Source organism: Acipenser ruthenus, chromosome 26, assembly GCF_902713425.1.
Source record: "Acipenser ruthenus chromosome 26, fAciRut3.2 maternal haplotype, whole genome shotgun sequence".
Lineage (NCBI taxonomy): Eukaryota > Metazoa > Chordata > Actinopteri > Acipenseriformes > Acipenseridae > Acipenser > Acipenser ruthenus.
This window is the reverse complement of record NC_081214.1, coordinates 5,128,681-5,152,078: the sequence shown is the minus strand read 5'-3', so window position 1 is coordinate 5,152,078 and position 23,398 is coordinate 5,128,681. Positions and strand designations below refer to the sequence as shown.

The following is a 23,398-nucleotide window of genomic DNA, read 5'->3' as shown; positions in this document are numbered from 1 at the left end:
TTGCAATAACGTTAATAAACCCAATAAGAGGCAATATGCTTGATGCTGACATCTAGTGCATTTGACACATTTGGGAACTTCTGAAGTCTCTGAAGATAAAGCAGAATCAGCCACCTCAAAAAAAAATAAAAATATATATATTTTTATGTGAACAATACATTATTGTAGCTGTAGTTCCACGGCTAGCGGCTGTTAATTATCAAATCCGCTTTGCAAACAGAAATGGGCAAAGTAGTGGTAAGAGGAGAGCCTGAGAAAGATAAGCACATTTTACAAATCTGCGCTTCGGTTCCAAGTGTGATGAAAGCAGCAGGCTTTAATTGGAACCATCATCTCACAGACTTCATAAAAAGACAAAGAAATGTCCTTCAGCTGCATAATCGCCCTCAATCACATTCACAGGACCAGCCTCTTTTGAGATTTGTAAAGGAAAGAAAATTACTTTCAAAGTGGTAGAAAATTAGCTAAATACATTTACCTGGCTTATAGTTTTTGGGTTAACCCATAACTTTCATGATATTAATAACATACTATACTTAAAAGAAAGAAAAAAAAACAACAAAAAAAAACAACACACACACACACATCAGTTATCTTTATCACAGTTAGTTTGTTTTGTTATTTGGTACTTTTTAAAATCTGGTTAACAGCGCCAAAGCTCTACAGTTAGTAATAATTTTAGACTAACATACATAATTATTTATAATACTGTTTATACATGTAGGGATTGGACAAAATGCTAGAAACATCTGCTAATATGGTTTACACAACCATTACTGGCTTCAGCTCCTACAGAGAAACCTGAACAAAACACATCACAAGAAACTGTCCAATTAAAGAAGTTTATAACAGAAGGGTATGTTTGCCTGCTTGGCTGATTCACTGTATATATATCCATCAGACGGAAACTTTAAAGCCAGAAAGCTTGCAAAAAACACTGCTCAGGATTTCACAGTCTAACAAACAGGACATCTGCAGATAAACTTCAAAAGACTGATGGAAATAACCAGTTGCTCTCACATCAAATGTACGTGAAGGAGGCCACACACTGGTGTTCCATCTTCCAGTTCAACTGGAATTCAATTCATAGGTGGTATCTTTAATTGGTTTTGGTGGTTTATTTATTATAATTGTATATTATGAGGGGAACTGAACAGCGCTTTATAATGTAAATCGGAGCTCTGAATAAGTTGAATTGGGACAGTCTCCTACAGAGCATGGGTAAGAGAGGAATACAGTCAAACCTGCTTGTCAATGTCACCCTCCGTTTACTATCACCATATTGAAATGTACCATCCAGAATATAATGGATTTACATGATTGAAATGTTCCGACATACAAAAGTAGGGGCACGGGAGCATACAGAACACTGCAATCCAGCTTCCTTATGTTTTTAATTATTACAAGGTGTACAGTATAGTAGAAGATCATACATTAATTAATTTAATTAACACTATTGTATTAAATGTAATACCCTGTACTATATAATCCCAAAGCAGGCAAATGTGGTGCATCAACAGTTCTATGTTTTATTCCCAGTGAGGGTTAATTACTCCAAGAAACATGATCAGTATTTCACCTGAAAGCTAATTGCCAATGAAACGGTGGTACAGTGGACTAGATTGCATAGTTACTTAATTACAAAGCACATTGCAGTGTGTCCTTTACTTCTCACACGCCAGCAAGGACAAATCCTATCCATTATGCTCCACTTGAAGGCCAGCTGGCCTCATCTGCCTTGCTTAAGTGTGCATTGAACATAAATACGCAAAAGGGTGGTTGACATGTTAATTGCATACTCAGATTCTAAAGAAACAAAAAAATGGAATTTGAATTTGTGAATAGTTTTATGTTGCCCTTTTATTTGTTGGGAGTTCATTAGCACGGTGGGAGACTCAGTGTTTAAATGCACCTCGCTTTCTTTAATGTAAATGAATCATTGCAGTGCACTGCCTGGTAGTTCAGAGCCTTATATTGAAAACACACACACACACACACACACACACACACACACACACACACACACACACACACACATACAGTAGGTAAGTTATGAATCCGTGTGCAGCAGTCCAACATGTATCTCGTTTCTAACAGGACATCCAGCAGTGTCAAAACAATAATAAATCAGAGGCAGAAATAGGAAACAACCAACACAAGAAAGGTTTTCAATGGAGCAGTCCAAAGCTCAACCTATCTGTTTGATGATTGATGTACTGATCATCGCTGTACCTCTTGTATTGGCAGCCCATCCACCAATGGGGAGTGTGTGTGTGTTCATGACACTGAAATCTAAACCCCCTCTAAAATATGCCTGTGACTCTGGTAAATTAAACATTCCTGTTGAGAACCCTGGTGACACACAACCAGCTCCTTCATTCACCCTTTGACCTGTTTTTTTTATTAAGAATAAGAGATCCAGGCCTCTGTGTGCAATTCCGTATTAATAATTTCACATGCAGTAATTAGAATCATAAATTTGAACGCTCTGGTAAGGAAATAGCGAGATATGCCTATTTACTGGATTATAATGCAAGGGACATTAAGCCTCGAAATTGTTGCTCTCTAATACTCGCAGGGCTTCTTTTCTATGAAATGAACGGGCTGCCTTATTAAAGAAATCCATAGCACCTCTGAACCGCTGACCTGCCATAAAGAGATCCAATGTTCTTTTTACTACGCACAGTAAATCACTCTGCGGTATAATGTCATACTGTACATACTCAGCCGTGGTTCTTAGCAATGCTTATTCCTGGTGAGTGGACTCTACCTGCTGGTATCCAGTACATTCATTTGAAGGAGGTTAACATTCTTACTGCTTGGGGTGCCAGTGGCATGACAACCAAGACTTGAACTGAGAGAAAAAAAAAAAATCCTCTCCAAATTTAATAAATGGTCCCAACTACTTGCTTCTGACTTGCAGCTTAATCTCCAGTATAATACCATGGACTTCAAGTTATAGAGACATAGGTAAACTACAAAATAATAAGGTCTGAAACATATTCTCTGAAGGATAACACACTACAAACCTTCTCAGTATCTTGCAAAAGTAGGTCACAATTACCTACAGCATGTAGCACTGAACATCATACATACGCTCATGATTCTCTTATATACTTGAGCATCTTTTCTTGTTCATTCTCCACAAGTTATATTAGCTTAAAGCTGTGTGTGTGTGTGTGTGTGTGTGTGTGTGTGTGTATGTGTGTGTGTGTGTGTGTGTGTTTTATCCTTTGTATTTCACCACTGGGTCCGTACTCCAGGAACAGCATGGCACAGCAATCAGACAACACTGAAAACAACATTTGTGGCTTGACTGGTTTTCAGAGGCTGTATCCGTTGTCGTTGTGTGGTCTGTGAGCCATTTTGAATCTTCACACATAACCGCTAAAAGCAGTCACAGCATAATATAAATGCATGTTTAACTTTATTTTAGAAATACTGGGTAACCCATCACTAAACCTAAAATGTGTCCACTTTTATACCCTGGAAGGAAATGTTCATGTTAAGATATTTCATAGAGTGCTTGCCATGCTAGTTAATGCTGACAGCACACAGCAGTAAAACCTTTTATTTCTCCACAGAACAGCGTACAGCATCCGGTATACGGCACAGGACAATGCTTCCCCACATTGCTGCACTGATATAACCCTCAAACCTGACTCATGATTGGTCACAATGTTCAGCATTCCTGGGCCCTGTGGGTGTGCTTTTATGAGGTGCTTTTTTTGTGTGTGAAAGGAAAATATGTAACATTAACAGTTTGATAAATGTGTCCTATCGATATTATAATGACCTTATTTCTGGATATTGGTAGCATAAGGTATAGGGCAGATTCCCTGTCCTCTGCTAACACTTTTATTAATATACGGGGAAATGTACAGAATATGGTACAGATCACTGGGTTTTTTCATGGGGTTAGCCAGTGGTCAGAGTGTTAATGGATCACAGTACGTTTCTCCACTTCTCAGAAACTTTGCCTATTTTAGCACTGTTCATATTCATGTACAGCTATGGCCAAAAGTTTTGTATCACCCTACAGAATTAATGCATTTTGCTTCAAAGTCAAATGAAACCTGCTGAATAATGTTACGTTAACATATTGAATTACATACCGCTTTGTAGTTTTCCAAAAACTGACAATTTAAAAATGTGACATTTCGAAATTGAACATGAGATACTGTACTATTATGGGTTCCAGTAGACTTTTTTTTAGACTTCTTTTTGAAAATTATGTTTATATAGTTTCTTTTTTTAAATTGTGTCTCAATCCTGAAATTCTAGGTGATGGAAAACATTTGGCCATAGCTGTACATGTTGTACTGTATTTAGGAAGTGATACATGCAAAGGTTTAACATTATTTTCTATTGGTGCATTTATTGCTTTATAGTAGGTGTAGGGGTTTAATTACGTCTCAGTCTTAAAATTCTAGGTGATGCAAAACATTTGGCCAGACTGTATTTATTTCCTCATTGTTCAAACAGTTCTCATGGTATATTTGGAGACATGGACTCTAGTTTAGTAACTGAGTGGAAAGCGCAATGCCTGGTAACCTGCAGGAGAGGCCCAGGAGACTCTCACTCACCTGCTGCTGTCTGCATGTATCCAGCCAGCGTGCACGCCCTCCGCTCACACTGCCCACTGGGAAGGAAAATGGTGATGATCGCCAGCAAGGAGCTCAACGCCAGCAGGGCACAGCCTCCCGAACACAGCACAGCACTCGTCTGAAACAAAAAGGAGGGCGGGGCAGCAACAATTACACGTGTCCCATTCTAGAACCTTCACACACAGAACCCGGCCTTCTCATGAGTTAGCAGTGGATAGCCATCCTCTGTTCTGCCTGTGATCTGTATCTATAGAAGCCTTTGGTTTTGTTGTTCACAGACTTGGTAGTAAATTGTATGAAAGCGAGTAAGTGATAAGAAATATAATTATAATAATAAAAAAAAAAAAACATTTAAAAAGGGTGCACACTTTGATTTGTTTGGATGTAAATAAACTGTTGATTATATAACCGTAGCTGATACATTCCACCCTATTTTACAGCAAGTTCTGTTACAATTACATTTGATTCCTTGTAGAAAATTGCTAGGAAATATGGCCCATTAAATTGTCTCAAAAGTACATCTTAGTTCGAACAATGCCGATTAAACTGCCACTTAAGTGACTAGGGGAATGCATTTCCTTATACAATAGCTGGATAGCAGGTAACGGCACATTGATAATGAATAGTATGGACCCTTTCATTAGGCTTTGTTCTGACTTCTCGGTCTATATCGGGGTGTCTCGTGTTCCTTGGGTTATTAGGATTCATATGACAGCGATAATGGCAAATGTATGACATGCATGGGGGGATTATGCAACTAATACAAGTGTCATTAGTACCCCTTCAATGTGTTCCAGTGCTTCGAGTGACAGATAAAAACCAGCCAGTGACAAAAAAATTCACGCCTGACAGGGGCTTAATTAAAATGTACTTAGGATGGATGCGGAATCGTTATAATTGGAATGGGCTGAGATGCTTCATTTTCAAACATAGAATAGAATCAAAACCCTTGTCTAGTCTGAAGAGAGAAGGTAGGTCTTTTCATCACGCAGAGCTGCCCCCCCCCCCCCCCCCTTCACCTCAAATGGGTTTACCAAAATCCAAGAATAAAGATTTCACAGTCTCGTTAATATAATTCAGGACGGGGGGGGGGGAACGGGGCACTGCCTCGGAAATGCACAGTGACTAATGATGTCCCATTCTCAGCGGTATGCCGGGTAATGATGATGAGAAACACCAGATTGTATAAGAGTAAAAATGGAGAAAGGCACCCAGGACACTGAACAATCCTGAGTTTGACTCGAACTGTATTCATGTATGCATGGTAATGACTCTTTCTTGTTCGGTAAGCCATGTGCTTCTTACTCTCAGGGAATGTATGTGTCTCTCATATAGAACGAGCTATTCCAAATTCAGATTTCCTCTTTAAAATAACAGCCCTATAATACAACCCCCAGGTGTAAATAGAATAATAGCAGTAAAATAAAACAAAAAACAGAAAATGATATTTCATTACACCATACTATATATATATATATATATATATAAAATTAATTAATTTTTTTTTTTTTTTACAAAGTAGCTAAGCAGTTCATCATTAAAGAATGCACACTGTTCATGTATTTAATTTATATTCAATAAAAACTGTGTTTTGAGCATTTATGTTTTGCCGTTTTAATATTAAATACTTGCGCACAGTTTTCACAGTTTGTTGCATTTTAATGGAATTTTTTTCTGAAGGTTTAGCTCTGAAGCTGTATTTTTTTGTCATACACAAGTAATCTCTACTAGCTAATTAGGTAAAGTATTATTTTCCATTGTGCCAATTAGTCCCACTACACAAAGTTAATTGAAAGCCCAGGTTTATTTAGAAAGACAACAATGATTATTTTCATTTGAATCTTGACACTGGCTTGTTCATACAGTATGTACAATATTTTAAATGTAAACATCACAAGAAAAGCTGCTGTCACTGATACACAACAGAGTAACAATTCCTACAGTAGCTGGCTATACAATACCCAATAAGAAGGAGCTGCCTGAAGTGATGAAAAATAGCCCAGAAACGCAATCAATTTCGAGCAAGGAGCTGATGCATAAAGAGGGTGCTTATATCATAAACTAATCTCTTATTGGTTGTCAGAATGGTCCCTTTTAGTATGCCCAGTCTACTTGGAAAACCAAGAACCACAATTGGTATGATAATACATTGTATATAAACACCTATATTCTTATTGAGAACGCTGTATAAATATGTTTCACCTTCAACACAAATGCTGGTTAACTTATCCCAACATTAGAATCTGATTAACGCCTTGATGTTTCTGCATCACTGCCTGTTGAACTTCACAATGCCCTGGTGCAGCACATTAGCAGATGAACTGGATGAAAAGCTGTTTAGGCCCGGGAGCTGAAGAACGGACGCTGAAATGACCTCAGTTGAAGCTGTTGTTCAGAGTTGTTTGTTTGAGGTCATGTGAAGAATTGGTTTGCTAAACCCCTCATGGGCTGGCCCAGTCACTTCCTTCAACTGCTTTCTCTTGAGCTCTCCCCAATCAAGACCTGCAGCTGGAGCGTACACAGCGAGCAGGAGAAGCAGCGTGACTTCTCCATGACCCCCTCCTCCTGACGTCAGAGCAGCAGCGCAGGGTGGCTGGCTAGGCAGCCCAGGGGTGGGGCCGGCACATTGCTAAGCAGGTCAAGCAAGCTTTCCAACCACCTGCATGGCTATACTAGGCGGTCTTCCTCACCACTGCAGCTGATCAAACGGAGCTGGTGCTGTGTATGTTTTTATGGATGAAATGACAACATCCTATTTGTTAGAAGCACACATGCTCACGGGATCAAGCAGTAGATTTAAAGTGTCGGGCTAATCAATATTTTGCTGTAGCACAGAATACTGTATCTGTTACAGCAGAATGTATTAATGGAAATCAATACCTGTATTTTAGAGATGCAGCAGAATATTAGGTGTGTTCCATGAACCCATAAAATCATTCATCTTAACATAACAAATGACTTTAATCCCTGCATTCCCAGATATTTTTTGGACATTTATCAGCCTTCTAATAATTAGATCTGCTAAAAAAACATATGTATTAATATATAAAGTTGGAACACTCTGACCGCAAACAAAGAGCTTCCATAGCAAACCTGTTTCAGAGAAGAGATACCACAGAACAGCCTATATACTGCTATACTGTGCCAGTGCTTACATGGTTAACCTAATGGCGAATCAGCTCTGTTTCATGGAATGGTACCCATTCTAGCATGACGGTTCCCATTGCAAGTCTGCTCCATGCAACACTGTACTAGCTCCCCTGGGGAGTCTGGCTCTTTAAGGACAGTGGGTAGAGGGACTGCCTGTTGAAAGTTGCAGATTTGTCTGTTTAGGCACTCATGGCCACTTCATAAATACATATACGGTATGTAAAAAGGGTGATACCTGGATCTGTTCGCTACAGCTGCACAACAAAAGGGGTCCCACAATAGCTGGTGTGATTCCCAAGGACTAGGGCATTTCGATATGTTGCTGCCTACGTGCTTGTGTGTTGTTCTTGTTTCCCTCTGTTTTTCAAACAGCAAAGCCCCAAACTGAAATCCTCAGACAGTTTGAAAGCAGGCCAGTGGAAAAGTGTGCCGGCTTGCTTTCTCTTCCATTATTATTTCATAAGCATCACAGTTAGCAGCGCTGCTTCAAACGCACCACTGGTCGGTACACTTAGATATGCTCAGCAGTCGCTCTCGTGCCATTAAATAGATGTTAACATCCTGAAGGATGGCTCTGAAGCTGGGAGGAGGATGGAATCATCCTCTCAATGGTTTCCAGTAAATAATACATCAAAATGGCAGATAAAAAATGAAATTATCATTTGATCTGTTCGGATGCTTATGCGGGTGCTATTAATAACGGGGCGCTTGTCATCGGCCGGCTCCGTGTGATTGATGAGGGGTACGTCACGTTATGTGTGTATTAATAATCACGCATTTGGGGGGGTCAATTTGTTGCCACCCTTTTGCTGAAATGAAGATGCTCTTAAATTAATTTACCCCCTCCTCTTTTCTAATTGCTTTCTGCTCTCTGCTGTAAGGGCCAGATGGGACTGGGGCTTACAATACATCCATGATTCTTTTCAGAGTTTTATTTTTTATTCAAGCTGGTTGGCAGTCAAGATGAAGAGTGAAGTGAACGTGAACTTGTTTAAAAGGGGTCTGTTTTCACAAAGAGGTCACAAATAACAGCCTCAAAGCAACTCGTCTAATGACTTCATTAATCTTCCAGTTCATTGGTGGGATAATTCTTTAAATCTACTACAAGTATGGAACTAAATATAATCATCAAGGACTTCCACACTGCTGGTTAGAACCCTATTAGTAGCTGTTTACTATCTAGGATACTTCCACACGTGAAACTTGCCTGGTGTATTTTAGGTGTGAACACCTACAATGCCTGCAATATCACCAAAACAAAAGCAGACAGTCATGGGTATATTTTTGTAATCTGCTCTGCATGGTTTTCCTGCAAGGCTTTGTGTACGTGGTATAAAAGAAAATATACCAAAACATAAACAAGACACTTTAAGAGCCCTCAAGATAGCAATGCCATTAGCTCTAACACAGTATGTGATGGAATTAGTATTCAGTGCAGGTATTTCTGCTTGAAACTGTTCAACCTTCCATTCAGAGCAGAATGAATACTAAATAAAGTTTAAACTCCTGAAATTGGCATTTTCATCAAAACGTAATTATTAAAAAAATGCCAGAGGAAGAACAAATTAAGATGTACAGATATTTTAGCTTGTTTCATATTACCAAAACCACAATATTTTGTCTTATTTCCATTAAAGATATTATTGCCACTTGCACTAAAGATTAATATGCATGTTTAATAACTGTCTGAACAAATACATCCCCAAAGAAACCCATTAGCAGACCACCGCATTCCCAGTAATGGCAACACAATGGATTAGGAATCATATATTGCACATTATGAATCACGTATGAGAAATCAACAACTCGCTGTTTAGGATTTAACAAAATCCCAGTACATCTTATCCTGTGTATAGATGTCATCCTGTGCACTAAACATATGGCATGGTTCTAAAAGCTCTATGCTTATTGGAAATTCATGATTACAATCTTTGTTTTTTGTGATTTACGTTGTCATGTGTAGGGGTGTCTACGTGGGTGCCTAAGTTTTGATTTGCGGTCCTCTCACCCACTCTACACGCAGAGATATATGTTATAACATCCTACACACAATGTACTTGCTTATAGTGGTCTTGATATGGCAGCATAGGAGTGCAGATATGGTACCATGGTGCTGTAAAGTTAATCTTCAAATGCAGGGGGGAACTACTAAGACAAAGCCCATAACCCAAACAGATTTTTTAGCATGGGTCCTGATCATTATAGTAACATAATTTCAAGAAGTCCTTGACGGTATTATAAAAGTGCATGAAGCACAAACTCACATGCTGCGTAGCTCTGAATGTATGCATGGTCTAGCTTATACTATCCCCCAGTGCAAATTTCTTAATTCATGTACTGCACAGGCCGCTATGTTTGTTAAGTTTGCTTTGAATGTGCAACTTCACCAGGTGAAAACCCTTTGAGAACCTGGAAAACTTTTAATTTATAGTCTCTCTCAGTATTTCATATGCATCAGCCGAGACATTTCAGCTATTTTCTTATCGAATTCTCTACTGATGAGAATTCAAGTTATAAATAAACACTTTCACAGAACACATACAGTAGTCTACATATACTGTAAGTGACTGTAATAAGGATGGGAACAGCTCAGCTGAATTCAATAAAACTTTGCATAGAAATGAATTACATGAAGTTACGCTGCATAATGGACTGTGATTCAAAGTGCTGACACTTCCTGGTTTGAGGTGCTGAAGGGAATCACTCAGATAAATGCATTAGTAAATCTTGGTGGCGGATATGGACGTTTCTCACATACATTGTTCCCATGACACTGCAAAACACATGAACTTGAGGATATTACAGTGAAGCCTTACCACAGAAGATATCTCAGAGTATCGCTGGGGGAGATTAAGGAGTCACGTTTGTAGCCAGTCCTGTCTGAGACAGGTTTGCACCTCCGATCCCTGAAGCAAGTCCACAATCAATTAGCGCTAATTAAAAATGATGCAAGAAATAAACACAAGAGCCTCTAAGCTACAGCATCCTGAATTTGAAACGACTCTCGTGAAATAGTTTGTCACAGAGAGTACAACTTTAATTAATCAGCCTGGACCGAAGCTGGCGAAAGCCCTGAAGCAGAAAACAAATGAATAAATTACCGCCGCTTTGAGCACAAGCATATCTGATTGGCAAGTTGAAAACCTACTTATCATCACAAATAAATGACTCAAAACACAGACACACACACACCCTCTGCTGCACAAAGTACTACCACATTAAAAATGCCTGTCTTTTCATTAGAAGGTTTCATGACTTGTGGTTTTCGTTTCAAACGGCCAGCCAGGCGCTTTTGCGAGTCATTAGCCACATAGTCATCCACTGTAAACACCAGCGAAACAGAACAGGATAAGGTAGCAGGTCATGTGTTTGTTGGTCCAGACAGTTATCCAAACTGGTTTGCCTGAATTTTTTTTTTTTAAAATTTTTAGCAGCCAAAAAATGGCAACGAAAAGTTATTTGTTCTAAAGATACTGTGGAGAATCTGCACTGCAGTGCTGACACAGTAAGGTCTATGTGGCAATACTAAAATAAACTTATAATACAATACAATGACAAACATTTCGACTTTCTTAATGCTTGAAGACAACCAGAATGTTTTCAAGTCTACGTTTATCATTGAATTGTGTAAGTTTCTTTTAGTATTACTACATATACCACCATTGCATGTTTTAGAAATACAGTACATGGAAGACTCCTTGTCGAAACACATGTCATTGACTTTATAGGTTAGTAGTTCTATATACAACCATTTATAGTTATGGGTGAAATAGTTTTATGGTCACAGTTGGTGTACAGATATTTGAAACTGCAAATAAAATATATGCTATAAAATATAAAATATATGCAGCTATTACTGTATGGTAAGTGAAGGCATTAGAGGGAAGATGATTAATTGGCTTTGAGTTTGGGGGGATATGAACACTCATAACGACTTACTGATTAAATTGCATTTAAATGATGACACTGTAGCAATATTCTGAATGCACCTGCTTCCTGCATTCCTAACCGATGCTGAGACCTGGGAGGAGTCAGTCGATCTAGGATGCCTGGAGTCCTCTTTCCTTTTTCGGGGGGTCTGAACACAAATGTTTGAAAGCGTCAGTTGAAGTTTATATAGAATGGGTAATCCATCTCTAGGCATCTCTGCAGCGGCAAAGTGTTGATTAACCAAATGTAAGGGACGTGTTTGAATGAGTTTTTCACTGTCCTAAACCTATTCTTGATGGCAATGAATGGGAAAGCAGTGCTGAATCTTTTACTGTGTTACCGTCTTCACTGCAAAGTATAATGGAAAAGAATGAAACATTTCCAAAGCACTACACAAAAAGCACATTATCGGTGCAAAAGACATTAATAGACCCCCAAAGGTCTGCAAAGACACACAATCAGGATTGGCCACCCTCATGAAATGCATAAAATGCATTCAATTATTTGTGCCATGGACAGGCTAGGTTCAAGGCAATGCAGTATCTCATTATATTAAATTGGTGCAGCATACTACAGGTCAAAAGACACCCAGTGGATTACAGAAATTAATACACTGGCATAGTTTTATAAGGGGTATATGGGATGGAAACTAATGTCAACTACATGCATTACAGGTGTCGGCAAATGCAGGTGACCATGATGTACCATCAGCACCTCTTAACCAAGGTCCACAATAGATGAGAGGTGTAACATCTGTTCTAAAGTGGTGAAGACCCAGCAAAGTCAACAATTACTATACAAATGGGTCTAGCAGCTATTCAAGCATTGCCGTCGACTCTCACTAGACTTCCCTTCAAAGAAAGCAAAGATCATTGTGATCAAAAGGGCATGTTCCATTTAGTTTGCCTGATAAACACATGTTCCTCCTGCCTCTATCGAAAAGAGCTGCTGAATCACAGCAAAGGTTACAAGGTGCGATAGGGGAAGCTATTTAGGAAGGCAATAAATACCCTTTCGATAAAGCAATCTGGTTCAGATGAGGTTAATTCCAGATCATTAAACCCTGTTTTTAAAGATTAAATCATGGATTAAGAAGGTGATTTTCAAAAGCAAATTACTTTTGAATATTTGGAACCCTTTAAATATTGAGGCGATGAAAAAGTTCAGTCTCTATTAAATGGTCTGTGTGGTATGACCTGGAGGAGGCTAGGGGTATAAGTCCGGAATCTCTTAAAGGCTAGAACTCATGCCTATTTATTGTATTATTATTATTATTATTATTATTATTATTATTATTATTATTATTATTATTTTAAATCTTGTGTTATCTTGTCTTTGTTTTGTTTTTTATGTATGTGCATGTACATGGATATGTACTGTATACTGTATCTATATGAATATGTTTTCTATGTCTATTTTATTGTGTTGAGAGTTTACATAATCTTTCATTTGATGTTGTTTGTCAGTATTTTTTTTTTTCGGTTTTGTCTTTTTCTGTACATTGGCCAAAGCAAAAATGTTAATAAAGAAAATGTTGAAAAAAAGCTAATTTCTCAAATCAGTTAAATAATGTCCACACGTGAGTGAAAAGATTTGATGGTGGCCATTTTAATATTGGTGACAGGGAAACCTGTATAAAATCCTTCTAGACTGAGGGACCCCCATTATGAGAATATATTGGAGAAACACAACCCAGGACTACTGACTTCAAACAAACAGTAAGGGAAATATACAAATGCAATTAAAATGACATTTGAAGCAACATCTGCTAAGAAATAATAATAATAATAATAATAACTAACTCTTTAAGAATATGGGGTATATTCAATTGGCTTATACAGTGACGGATCTAAATAATTCAATCAAGGTTATGAAAATCATTCAACAGTGACTGTTTTGTCTCTGGTTTATTTCTGTCTGTACAATATGAAAAAGCTCAGGAAGGTTTATATTTGAATGATTTACATGATGACAGGATTTCAATCTCCCGTGGTTTATCTCAAGTGAAGTGACCAGCATGTTCCGGATTACATCACCCCCAAACACACCCCTGTGTGTTCCAGGAATATACGCAATAAACAACAAAATGATGACAACTTTCATTACAGCTATTTAAATCTGTTCTCAAAATAGCAACCAATAAATTCCCAAAGTCAAATTCAAAGTGCATTTGCTCTTTGCGTGTTAAATGCTGCCAGTTTTACAGCAAACAATAAATCAGCTTAATTCTCCCTCTAAATCAGTTGTTTGGCCGTGACCCGTACACTTACTGTAAGGCAATAAATGCACCTAATGGAAGATCATTTTAAACCTTTGCATGTATCACTTTTTAAATACAGCACAACACATGCACAGTACAGCTGTGGCCAAAAGTGTTGCATCACCTAGAGTTTTAGGACTGGGACAAAAAAAATAGAAAAAAAAGAAAACTATACAAACATAATTTTGATTATTATATTAGATGACGTTTCCTGTCTTTCCTGTAAAAAGGGAATTCAGAACACTAAAGAGGTTTTATTGTTTTAGTTATCAGCTAAAGAGATAAAAAAGCAGCACTAGCTATATTTAGCACAGCCAGAAAACCCCTAACATAGGCACAAACTGGGTCCAAAGTACAGTATGCATCTATTTTTATCTGTATGCAAACAGAGCTGGTCTAGGACTCAGCAGTAGTTAAAGGCAGGATTAGTAACGGTCTCTTCTAAAAAACATCCAACAGCAGGAGTCTGAAACCATCAAGAATAAAACATTCTGTTGAGAGTCTTTTGCAAAATGAAATCCTTCTTGATTGAGTTGTCTAAAGCCAAACACAGACATATCTGTACAAGAGAAGATATCTATTGAGGGGATAATGGTGTTGCTGTGGCGTGTAACAAGGTGGTAATGGAACTCCCGAGTCAATATTTGAATGAGGGAGTTCCATTATTAAAGAGGAACACAGCATGGCAGCATCATTATCACTATTACACTGCGGTACCATCAAGACCAGCACAGCTCTCAGCAGCCTGAGGGATGTAAACAGGTAATGCAAGCAAAACCGACAGCAATTCAGCCAGTTATCCATTCCGTAGAGCAAGCAAACATGAAGATTGAGGTGCGATTAATGACAGCCAGATCAACAGTGAGCTTTGTTTGCAGTGTTGTATAGTATAATCACAGACCAGTCAGATACAGACCAGAATCAAACAACAAGGGTTGCAGTAAAAGACTTTGAGTGGGGCTCAGCTCAGGATTACATGCAGTGGGTAACAGTTTGAATCCATCTATTATAACCAGGCATGGACACAGAGTGTCTTCAGTAATGAGCAGGAATAATCAAGGATGAACCTGTATAAAATACCATCAAACTGAAAGGCCACGTTTGACATCCAGTCTGATGGGAGTAACACAGCCTGCCTGTCTCCGGCAACACTTTTTAAATTACATATTGAAATGTAAAGCCGTCTACTTCAGAAAGAGGGATGCATATGCTAATGAGACAGGAGTAAGGGTAAGGCCTTCTGACCTGATTTCCCACGCGGCAAGCTGTCAAAACAAAATGATTTGTGATCCTTCTCTGTTTCAGACCCTGGTCCCTTTTTCAACCTTTCAGAATGTGTCCACCTTCATTACAGTTTTGACCTCAGGAGGCGAGACATTTACACAGCGTCTGCGGGTGGACTCCCCGATTTATTGATCTAGGAACAAAAAGGTGATGTCTCCTCAAGTCCAGGCTAATATTGTGCTTTACTTTTCCCTTGATTTACATTGCTTGTGATGAAGTTCAATTCACAGAGCAGTTCAGTCTTCATGCCCATCCAAACCCACCACCTATTTTGCCTCGAACGTTGCCCACGGTCAACTGTGATAAATTAAGTAGTGGCTTTAGTGTTTATTATTACAATAAACTAAGATAACCAAATTCTTTTTACTTGCTAGTCAAACCCAGCCCTCCAGCGACTTTGCAACTTCTGAGGATATTTTCCAGTGTAAAAAAAAAATACAGCTTGTTTCTAAAATAATTTTACAATTCCCTTGCTATAATAGGAAGCTACTAATCTGCGCACAGAATTCACAGATTCACAGAATAAAGGTCTGTCTGGCTTCCAAAGCATCTAGATAAAAATGTGTATTTGAGAATCCTGTGTTGTTCAGACTATAAACCAGGCAACGCTGTCTGAGTGTGCAAAAAGAGGACAGAGGAAGAAGGACTTTTTTATCACTTTGAAGAGAGGAAGCGTTTCAATTGCAGAAACCTTCTGATAACTGGCATTCCTCCATATGGCACCAGTAAAGTTAATAAGCTAAAAAGCACTTGACGAAACATTACTACAAACTAGTCCACCAAACTGATCTCTGACGTCTCTCAGACAGGTACACTAAACCACAACCCCTGACTCCCAAGGAGCTAGGAAAGCCTTATAGTGAAGGTCTTATTCGTTCCAAACAATTATATTATTTGTTTATTTAGCAGACGCCTTTATCCAAGGCGACTTACAGAGACTAGGGTGTGTGAACTATGCATCAGCTGCAAAGTCACTTACAATTACATCTCACCCAAAAGACGGAGCACAAGGAGGTTAAGTGACTTGCTCAGGGTCACACAATGAGTCAGTGGCTGAGGTGGAATTTGAACCGGGGACCTCCTGGTTACAAGCCCCTTTCTTTAACCACTGGACCACACAACCTCAATGTACACATGCGAGTTCATACCCATGGTACACAATGGCGGGCCCAATTTTAATCTCTATATCTAAAATATGTGGTGGTACTTAGATCCACCTCTGTTTAAATCACTGTGTCAAGGATATAAGCAAATACGATTGAGGATAAGAAAACACATCTATCGAATCAGCACTTACTCGCAATTCTATCATCAATACTTATCATTCTTAACTGAGAATAACATATTTAACAAATTCAATATGTCTAAATTATTAAAATAGCCGCTGTTAATTACTAATGTTCGAAAAACATAATTGTTCATAAAAAGCTTGCAAAGTTTTGGTAAGGGAGTTCTATGCTACTGTCTTTTATATCTTAATATAGTATCCATTCTTTCCAACAGTGTTCCAGTAGAAATGGAGACAGAAGATTCCACTGAATCACTGAAATGACTGAATGAATGAAATTATACAACAGAAGGAACTTTGAAAACATACCGTACTGTAAATTGTGAAAAAATCTAAAGTCTGTAAGAAAAGAAAGCAAGCCTCAGACTCCTGATGCTTGGCCCTACACGGCCATTCAGCCTGATTGTGTGGGATTCATCCCATAAAACATATTTAAGGATCCGCAACAGACCCTGTAAAAGTCTCTCATTTCTGTATTTCCATTCAATTCAGAGATGAAACCAGTTCATCCATCAATTTATTAGGAAGCTAGCAGGAGGCAATAAACTCCAGCTCAGGGTTCTTTTAAGCGGCCAAGGAGACCTTAATAGGTTCTGACACAGAAGACTGTTACTGTCTTTACTTTATGTGTGGACTTGAAGATTTCACCCCTGGAATTTTAACAGCCACACTGCAGACGTAACACTCCTGAATCACCTAATGCCAGTTCACATGCCCCTAATTTAGTAGATGTTGGTAAACATCCACAGATACCTAATGCCTTTGCCCTCTTGTCATCTTGGGCTTGAATCTCAGCTAATCTAAGAGTATCTGCCTACACTAAGTCAATCATCCACTTGAGGAGATCTCACTCCCTGTCAGTCTTGGTACTGGGAGACACAAGGGTGAGGATGGGAAGAGAGAGGATCCTGGTGACTGACATCACTACAAGGACATTCCAAAGAAGCAGCAGCAGCAGCAACAACAACAACAATTCACATTTCTATAGCGCCTCTCATCACAAGGATCCCAAACACTTCACACACACACACACACACACAACTAACAATTAAACCTTTGAATTAAAAACAGTCTAATGCAAAATTTAATAAAACAGAAATGTAAAAAGAGATTAAAATGTGGTTGTAATTGAAAATTTTGAACAACTAAAAGAGTCTAAAACTAAAATCTAATTAAAAAATTGCAGTTTTGATTGCAAAATAGAAAAAAAACTAAGATAAAATAAAAGCCTTGGGTTTCCTGGCCCTGTTTGTACTGTACATTCTGTTCAAACACAAAAAAACATGAGTCAGAGTTGCTGTGGACCCTCCCGATGGAATGATCTTATTCACTGCTATACAGTACACAGTCTTTACACAGATATGTGTTGCAGTCACTTATAAAAAGTGTTAGAGAGCTTCTTTTTTTTTGGAGCTTTTCTGAAAACATTCCCAATATATTAACATTTAAGCATTCCGAAGTGTTTAATCCTTAAGTTTCAATTTTTTAGGGAAAATAAATGAAAACTATTACTCTTTTTTTGTGTTTAAAACTTTAATAAATGCGGAACTCTAAAATAACTCTTGCTCAGAGAGTGGAACTGCTTGGCTGGCCCTGTTTCAACACACTATATCCCCTGGCTTGTGCCTCGAGGAAAGGTCCCAAATAGACAGCCAGAAAGAGTGATTAATTGGGGGAAAAAAAAACATTTGCTGGGCTGAACACTTAGCAGCTTGATTCACCCTGAAAAGCAAAAAAAAAAAACACTAAAGCGCTCTGGTCAGACACAATTAAAAACGAAATGATCACGAAGACGGGCTAATAAATGTGCGTTGTCAAGTGTTGTTGTTGTGGCTGTCTGGGAGGGGGGCAGGAAAGTGGTTACTAAAAGAAGGGATGCAGGGAAGGTCTGGGAAGATGATGAAGAGTGTCCAAACAGATAGCAAGGACTGGAATTAGCACATCAGTGCCACTCCCATAGCCATCACTGCAAGACCTTAATGAGGGCTGAGGACGTTTTAATGGATACCACACAGTAATCGCTTTTCACATTTTAATTGTTAGCATTATAAATCACTGATATAATCCCTGAACCACTTGGGTAGAGCGTTAAATGTTTTTAGCCATTGATAACTGTCTGGAAGATTGTCATGATAAAGATTATCTGACAAAGGCTGTTTTTTTTTGTTTTTTTAAACTAATTCACACTTTAATTTGTCAAGCTCAGAAAATAAATAGTGGGTGCTGAGGATATATGAAGCTGCTGTCCTAAACTGGTGTGTTTTTCAGCTTTTGCATATTACACATTAATGATCGCGATTATCACAGCTTTGGTTATTAAATGCTTCTTTAAAACCACTATAAAAAGGAGAGCAGCAGCATAACACAAATGTAATTGCAGTCACAGTTTTCGGAGAGAAAAGAAAACATTTCTCTTTCCGTCTATTTCATTTCAAATAGAATTGATATGTTGAAGAGTCCAGATAAATGATTATGTTGTCTTAACCAATTCACCCACACACAACAATAAACAGTAAGGAAACAACCTTGAATTATGATTTAGGAACCTGATGTAATGTCACGCATCATTTCACATCTGTTTAAGTTATTATAATCTGTGACAGTTCATTTGACCAATAAGCCTTTACAATATTGTTTCCAAGAAATTAAATAAAGACTATTAAAATAATGGTCGATAATAATATCCAGTAACAGTTTAAGAGTATAGGCTGGAGAAAACAAAACCTAGTGGATTTTATGAAGCACAGCGGCTAGAATACGCGCTGTCCATGTAGCAGCGAGGAGGACTGTTGATGAATATCTCTTTTTAAATGCAAATTTGCAGTATAAATAAATCAGCACATTGAAGATACTTCATTCTGGGAGCTAAATTGTTCTCAGGGGAGTTGAATTGCTGATCGGCACGATTTTTTATGGAAATTCCTAAATTGAATAACTGTCCACTCCTGAACAGAGACCGAAGATGAGTCTCTCTCAGACCATTGGAATGCAGTGTGTTTTATTAATATACATATATAATGTACACTGACTATATATATATATACACACACACACACACACACACACACACACACATACACACACACAGTGCATATTTAGTTTAGAAAATGACACCTGGCATTCTGTGCACTCTGTTGTTTTTAATTTGATCATTTATTTATAAGCCATATACAGAATGTCTCTTGGGTGACTGAACAGATACAAATGAATCACAATAGCATTAACTCCATCATTTTGTTTTGTGCAAAGTATTGGAGTGAAATACCAGGATCATCTTATCTAATGTGTTCTTCTTTGGGAGATTCACTGTCATCTTCTGTTTCAGTCACTACACTGTGGTGACTGTGGCCTCACAAGAACTCTCAGCATCGTGTCTAACCTTTAAGAACACCTGGCACACCACAGTGTAAACAACTAACCTGTCCCTCTGCAACACTGCCTCCAGTGGATGTAAGAAATACATCCTAAGAAACCACGGATACAGGCTAAAACAGGTTAAAATACAGGCGTACTTTCACATTTGGAGTTTCAAGAGTTGTCTGCCTTTCTGTGTAGCTTCAATGACTTCTTACTCTTACGAGTCTCCCTCAAGATCAAGAACCACTTATTATGAGCTTATCTCAGCGCTGAAGGAGCACTCATTGCAAGTGAAACCCAAGCTGGTAAAATGCATTGCCTTAATGCACTGGCCTTTTAACAGTCAGCATGGGCCCGGAACCCAGCCAAGTCACAAATGACCAAGAACACTCTTTAATGTTTACTATGCTAATCTAGAATGCCTGCTATAAAGTGGAATGGGTTTTGGCATGCAGCAGGGACAGGACTGAGACCAGCTGGACTCATTGCACTGCTTAACAGGCAATACCCAGGGCAGTTAACCCTTTCCTTTCCATGATTGCCTGTCTGCAAGAGTTCTGATCAACTGTTTCCTACAATGCAGCTTTGTGATGAAGTAGTCAGAAATGCAGAAAACAAATATGAACAGTAAGCTTACCCTAACCTCAACCCAGCCCCATGTGTAATAAAACATGTTCTTCAAAAGGATTACAGGCTATTTAGTAATATTCATATAACTTGCTAATTGCACACAGTCATCTAATTTTACTGGGTACTATTATGCAGTTTACTTCTTAATTTGACGAGGTATGTACTTCTGGGTGGCAGTAGCATTTAGGTAGTACAAGCATGTAGCAACTAAAGCACGTAGCACTGTGGTATTTGATAACTGGAACAAAAGTGCCTGCTGCTAGCTAAAAAGGGTCAGAAATGTCAACATTTTCTGTTTCAACAAATCCTTAGTCTTTATCTGACTAGGTTTGTTCCTATTTGCTTTCCTAATCTGATTGATGCCAGTGTTTTCACAGTGAAGTCATGTGCAAATACATATTCATATTGTGCTTTCTTAAGTACTCAAGCTTCAAGTGTGCAAACCTACCGCTCAGATACTGTGATTCATAATTAATGCACTGCAGAATTCTTTGATTTCAGTTTGCTAGGACATTGTCCAGAGTGATGATTTCACATTTTCTCCTGTAATAATACGGGGCGTTGTTAATAAATCACTGTCAGTTTGATATGTGTATAGTATATATATATATATATATATATATTACACATACACAGTATAATAGGTAGTACTTTATTTTATAAGATTTAATGACATGAAACTGATGCCGCTGGTGTTGGTGGGAAAGGGGCTGTGAAACAACGCCCACTAGTGGCAATGAAAAGGTCTTTTGTCATACGTAACAGGGGTGGGTGCTTATCTGCGGATGACATTTCTGGGCACTGGTCCAAACGCAGAATGCTGTTGCTCCAGTGTCTCCTGTGCAACTCCCCAGTAATGTTATTGAAGCCGACACCCTGGGATCCTTCAAGAAGCTGCTTGATGAGATTTTGGGATCAATAAGCTACTAACAACCAAACGAGCAAGATGGGCCGAATGGCCTCCTCTCGTTTGTAAACTTTCTTATGTTCTTATCTTCTATACTGTGAATAATAATAACAGGAGCAGTATGAGGTGCACAGAACAGTCATAAACAAGATGTGCTCGTCCTTTATATGTGGAGCGATTTGAATAATCACACCACTCACCTACAGCATACTATCCATCGTACATGACATTTCCTACAGAAGATCTTCCTGTGTAACATCACAGAAGTTCAAATACAGCGTGGAATCATTACAACCACCAGAGTACAATGTTCTTGATATATTGTTTGCGCTGCTAAAATACTGAAGCTCTACACTGTCGTGTGCCACAGCATTGAAGCCACAGGGCTGTCTTTGATTGCGAGGTGCATAGCAATACAATAATATAGCTATTTGAGAATAAACCCAGTGAGCTAGATATTACTTGAATTCTGCAGTTCAAATGCATACATACACAGGTAATGTGCGTATAGCCCCTGCTTGTCATGTTTTCTATATAACAAACACATGTGAGCTCTAATTAGCTGTACGTGCAATTATCTTCCCGTTGACTTGTACATTGTCATTTCAAATTGTTTTGTGTTGTCTTGATTAATGCAATCCAATAAACCCATGTTTATTACTTGAAGCTTCAGCAAACATGCCGTAGCCTAACTAAAATAGAATTGACTGACGCGGTTTATTGTCCTGCAGTGGGCTGCATGCGCGCGCGTTACTTTGGCGTACTCTTTTTACCGTCCAGTTTGTTTTGCTCGTTTTTTAGCTGCTTGTCACTAAATAATTAGGAGGTTATGTCATCTATAAACTAGATTAATCTCAGAAAAACGTGGGACACAATGTACGGCTGTGTTGATATTTTAGACACCGGTTTACAAACAATAAAAAACACATTTTATAATTGTATACGGGACACTCTCAACGGGTACTTGTATTTGTGAAGCACTTGGCTAAACACATAAGCTCATTTAACTTGGTATCGGCATCATGACACACACATCACACGAACACTTGTACGGCGTGTCTAGGATCCAACCCTGTATCAACTTTTGTGACGCATTCATATTTACCTGCCATGAACTGGAAGGAATATCGGCAAATTTTCCCAGACCTCCAAAAGTATAGCAGCTGTACATGTTATCCATCGACTCAGAGCAATGCCAAAGTAACCCAAAGCTCACCGAGTCTTTGTTTTTAAGGTGATCTTTGACAATCCACGCCGGCGAGATAAAACTGAAACTGCAAATCGCAACCAAAGCCGAGGATAAGAGGACCCAGAAGCAACCCACACAGCTGAACATCCTCGGGGCTTGGGACAAGGAGCTCGGGGACATATCCAGCCCCACTCCGGCTGATTTCTTCTTTCGATCCAACAGCGAATGCATCTGGAGTTGAAACACCCAATAAAGAGAAATATCCCACAACGGTTACATCAGAATCCACAGTACAATCAATACACAAATCACAGCTTCACAATAAAAAAATGGGTATTTAAGTGTTTCTGTTGTTGATTAATCATCCACCATGCAACGATCTTTTGATTAATCCCTTATACGTTGCACTGAGATATAGACGAAGGTCCGGTTGAAAAAGTATAAAGTTCTGCAATAAAGAGCGAGGTGACATCTGCCACTTCCACGCGATAATAAATGTCCTGTTTAAAATTGCGAATGGATTTGGGGAAGCACCCGTTTCTCTTACAAGACCCCTTGCAAACAGAACCGAACCAACAACTGCAGCCAGGATGTGCTGTACTTCCTATCCAGGGTTTACCAGGATGAAGAACGTTAGCTCCTGTGTAACTCAGCCGGGTAGTCAAACCGTGCTGTATACACGCCTGCACTCAAACACGTTGCCCGCCTCACTGCAGCTTGTTTTCTGTCGCTAGTTGCAGACAGGTGTCTCCCAGCGCCTTGGAAACATTCGGGGTGGGCGTGTCCATTCAGAATG

The 23,398-nt window shown here is 38.8% G+C and overlaps 1 protein-coding gene across 1 annotated transcript in view; it reads right to left on the bottom strand.

The window, feature by feature from the left end:
* The window catches only part of LOC117430346 (LHFPL tetraspan subfamily member 7 protein-like), a 75,889-nt gene extending 52,533 nt beyond the window's left edge, over window positions 1-23,356 (bottom strand). The window contains exons 1-2 of the mRNA XM_059000745.1: window positions 22,519-23,356; window positions 4,587-4,725 (exon numbers count right to left, since the gene is read on the bottom strand). Of these exons, the coding sequence (XP_058856728.1) occupies window positions 4,587-4,725; window positions 22,519-22,833 (454 nt within the window). The 5' untranslated portion in view covers window positions 22,834-23,356. The remainder of the gene's footprint in view (window positions 1-4,586; window positions 4,726-22,518) is intronic.
* Window positions 23,357-23,398: the final 42 nt, after the last annotated feature.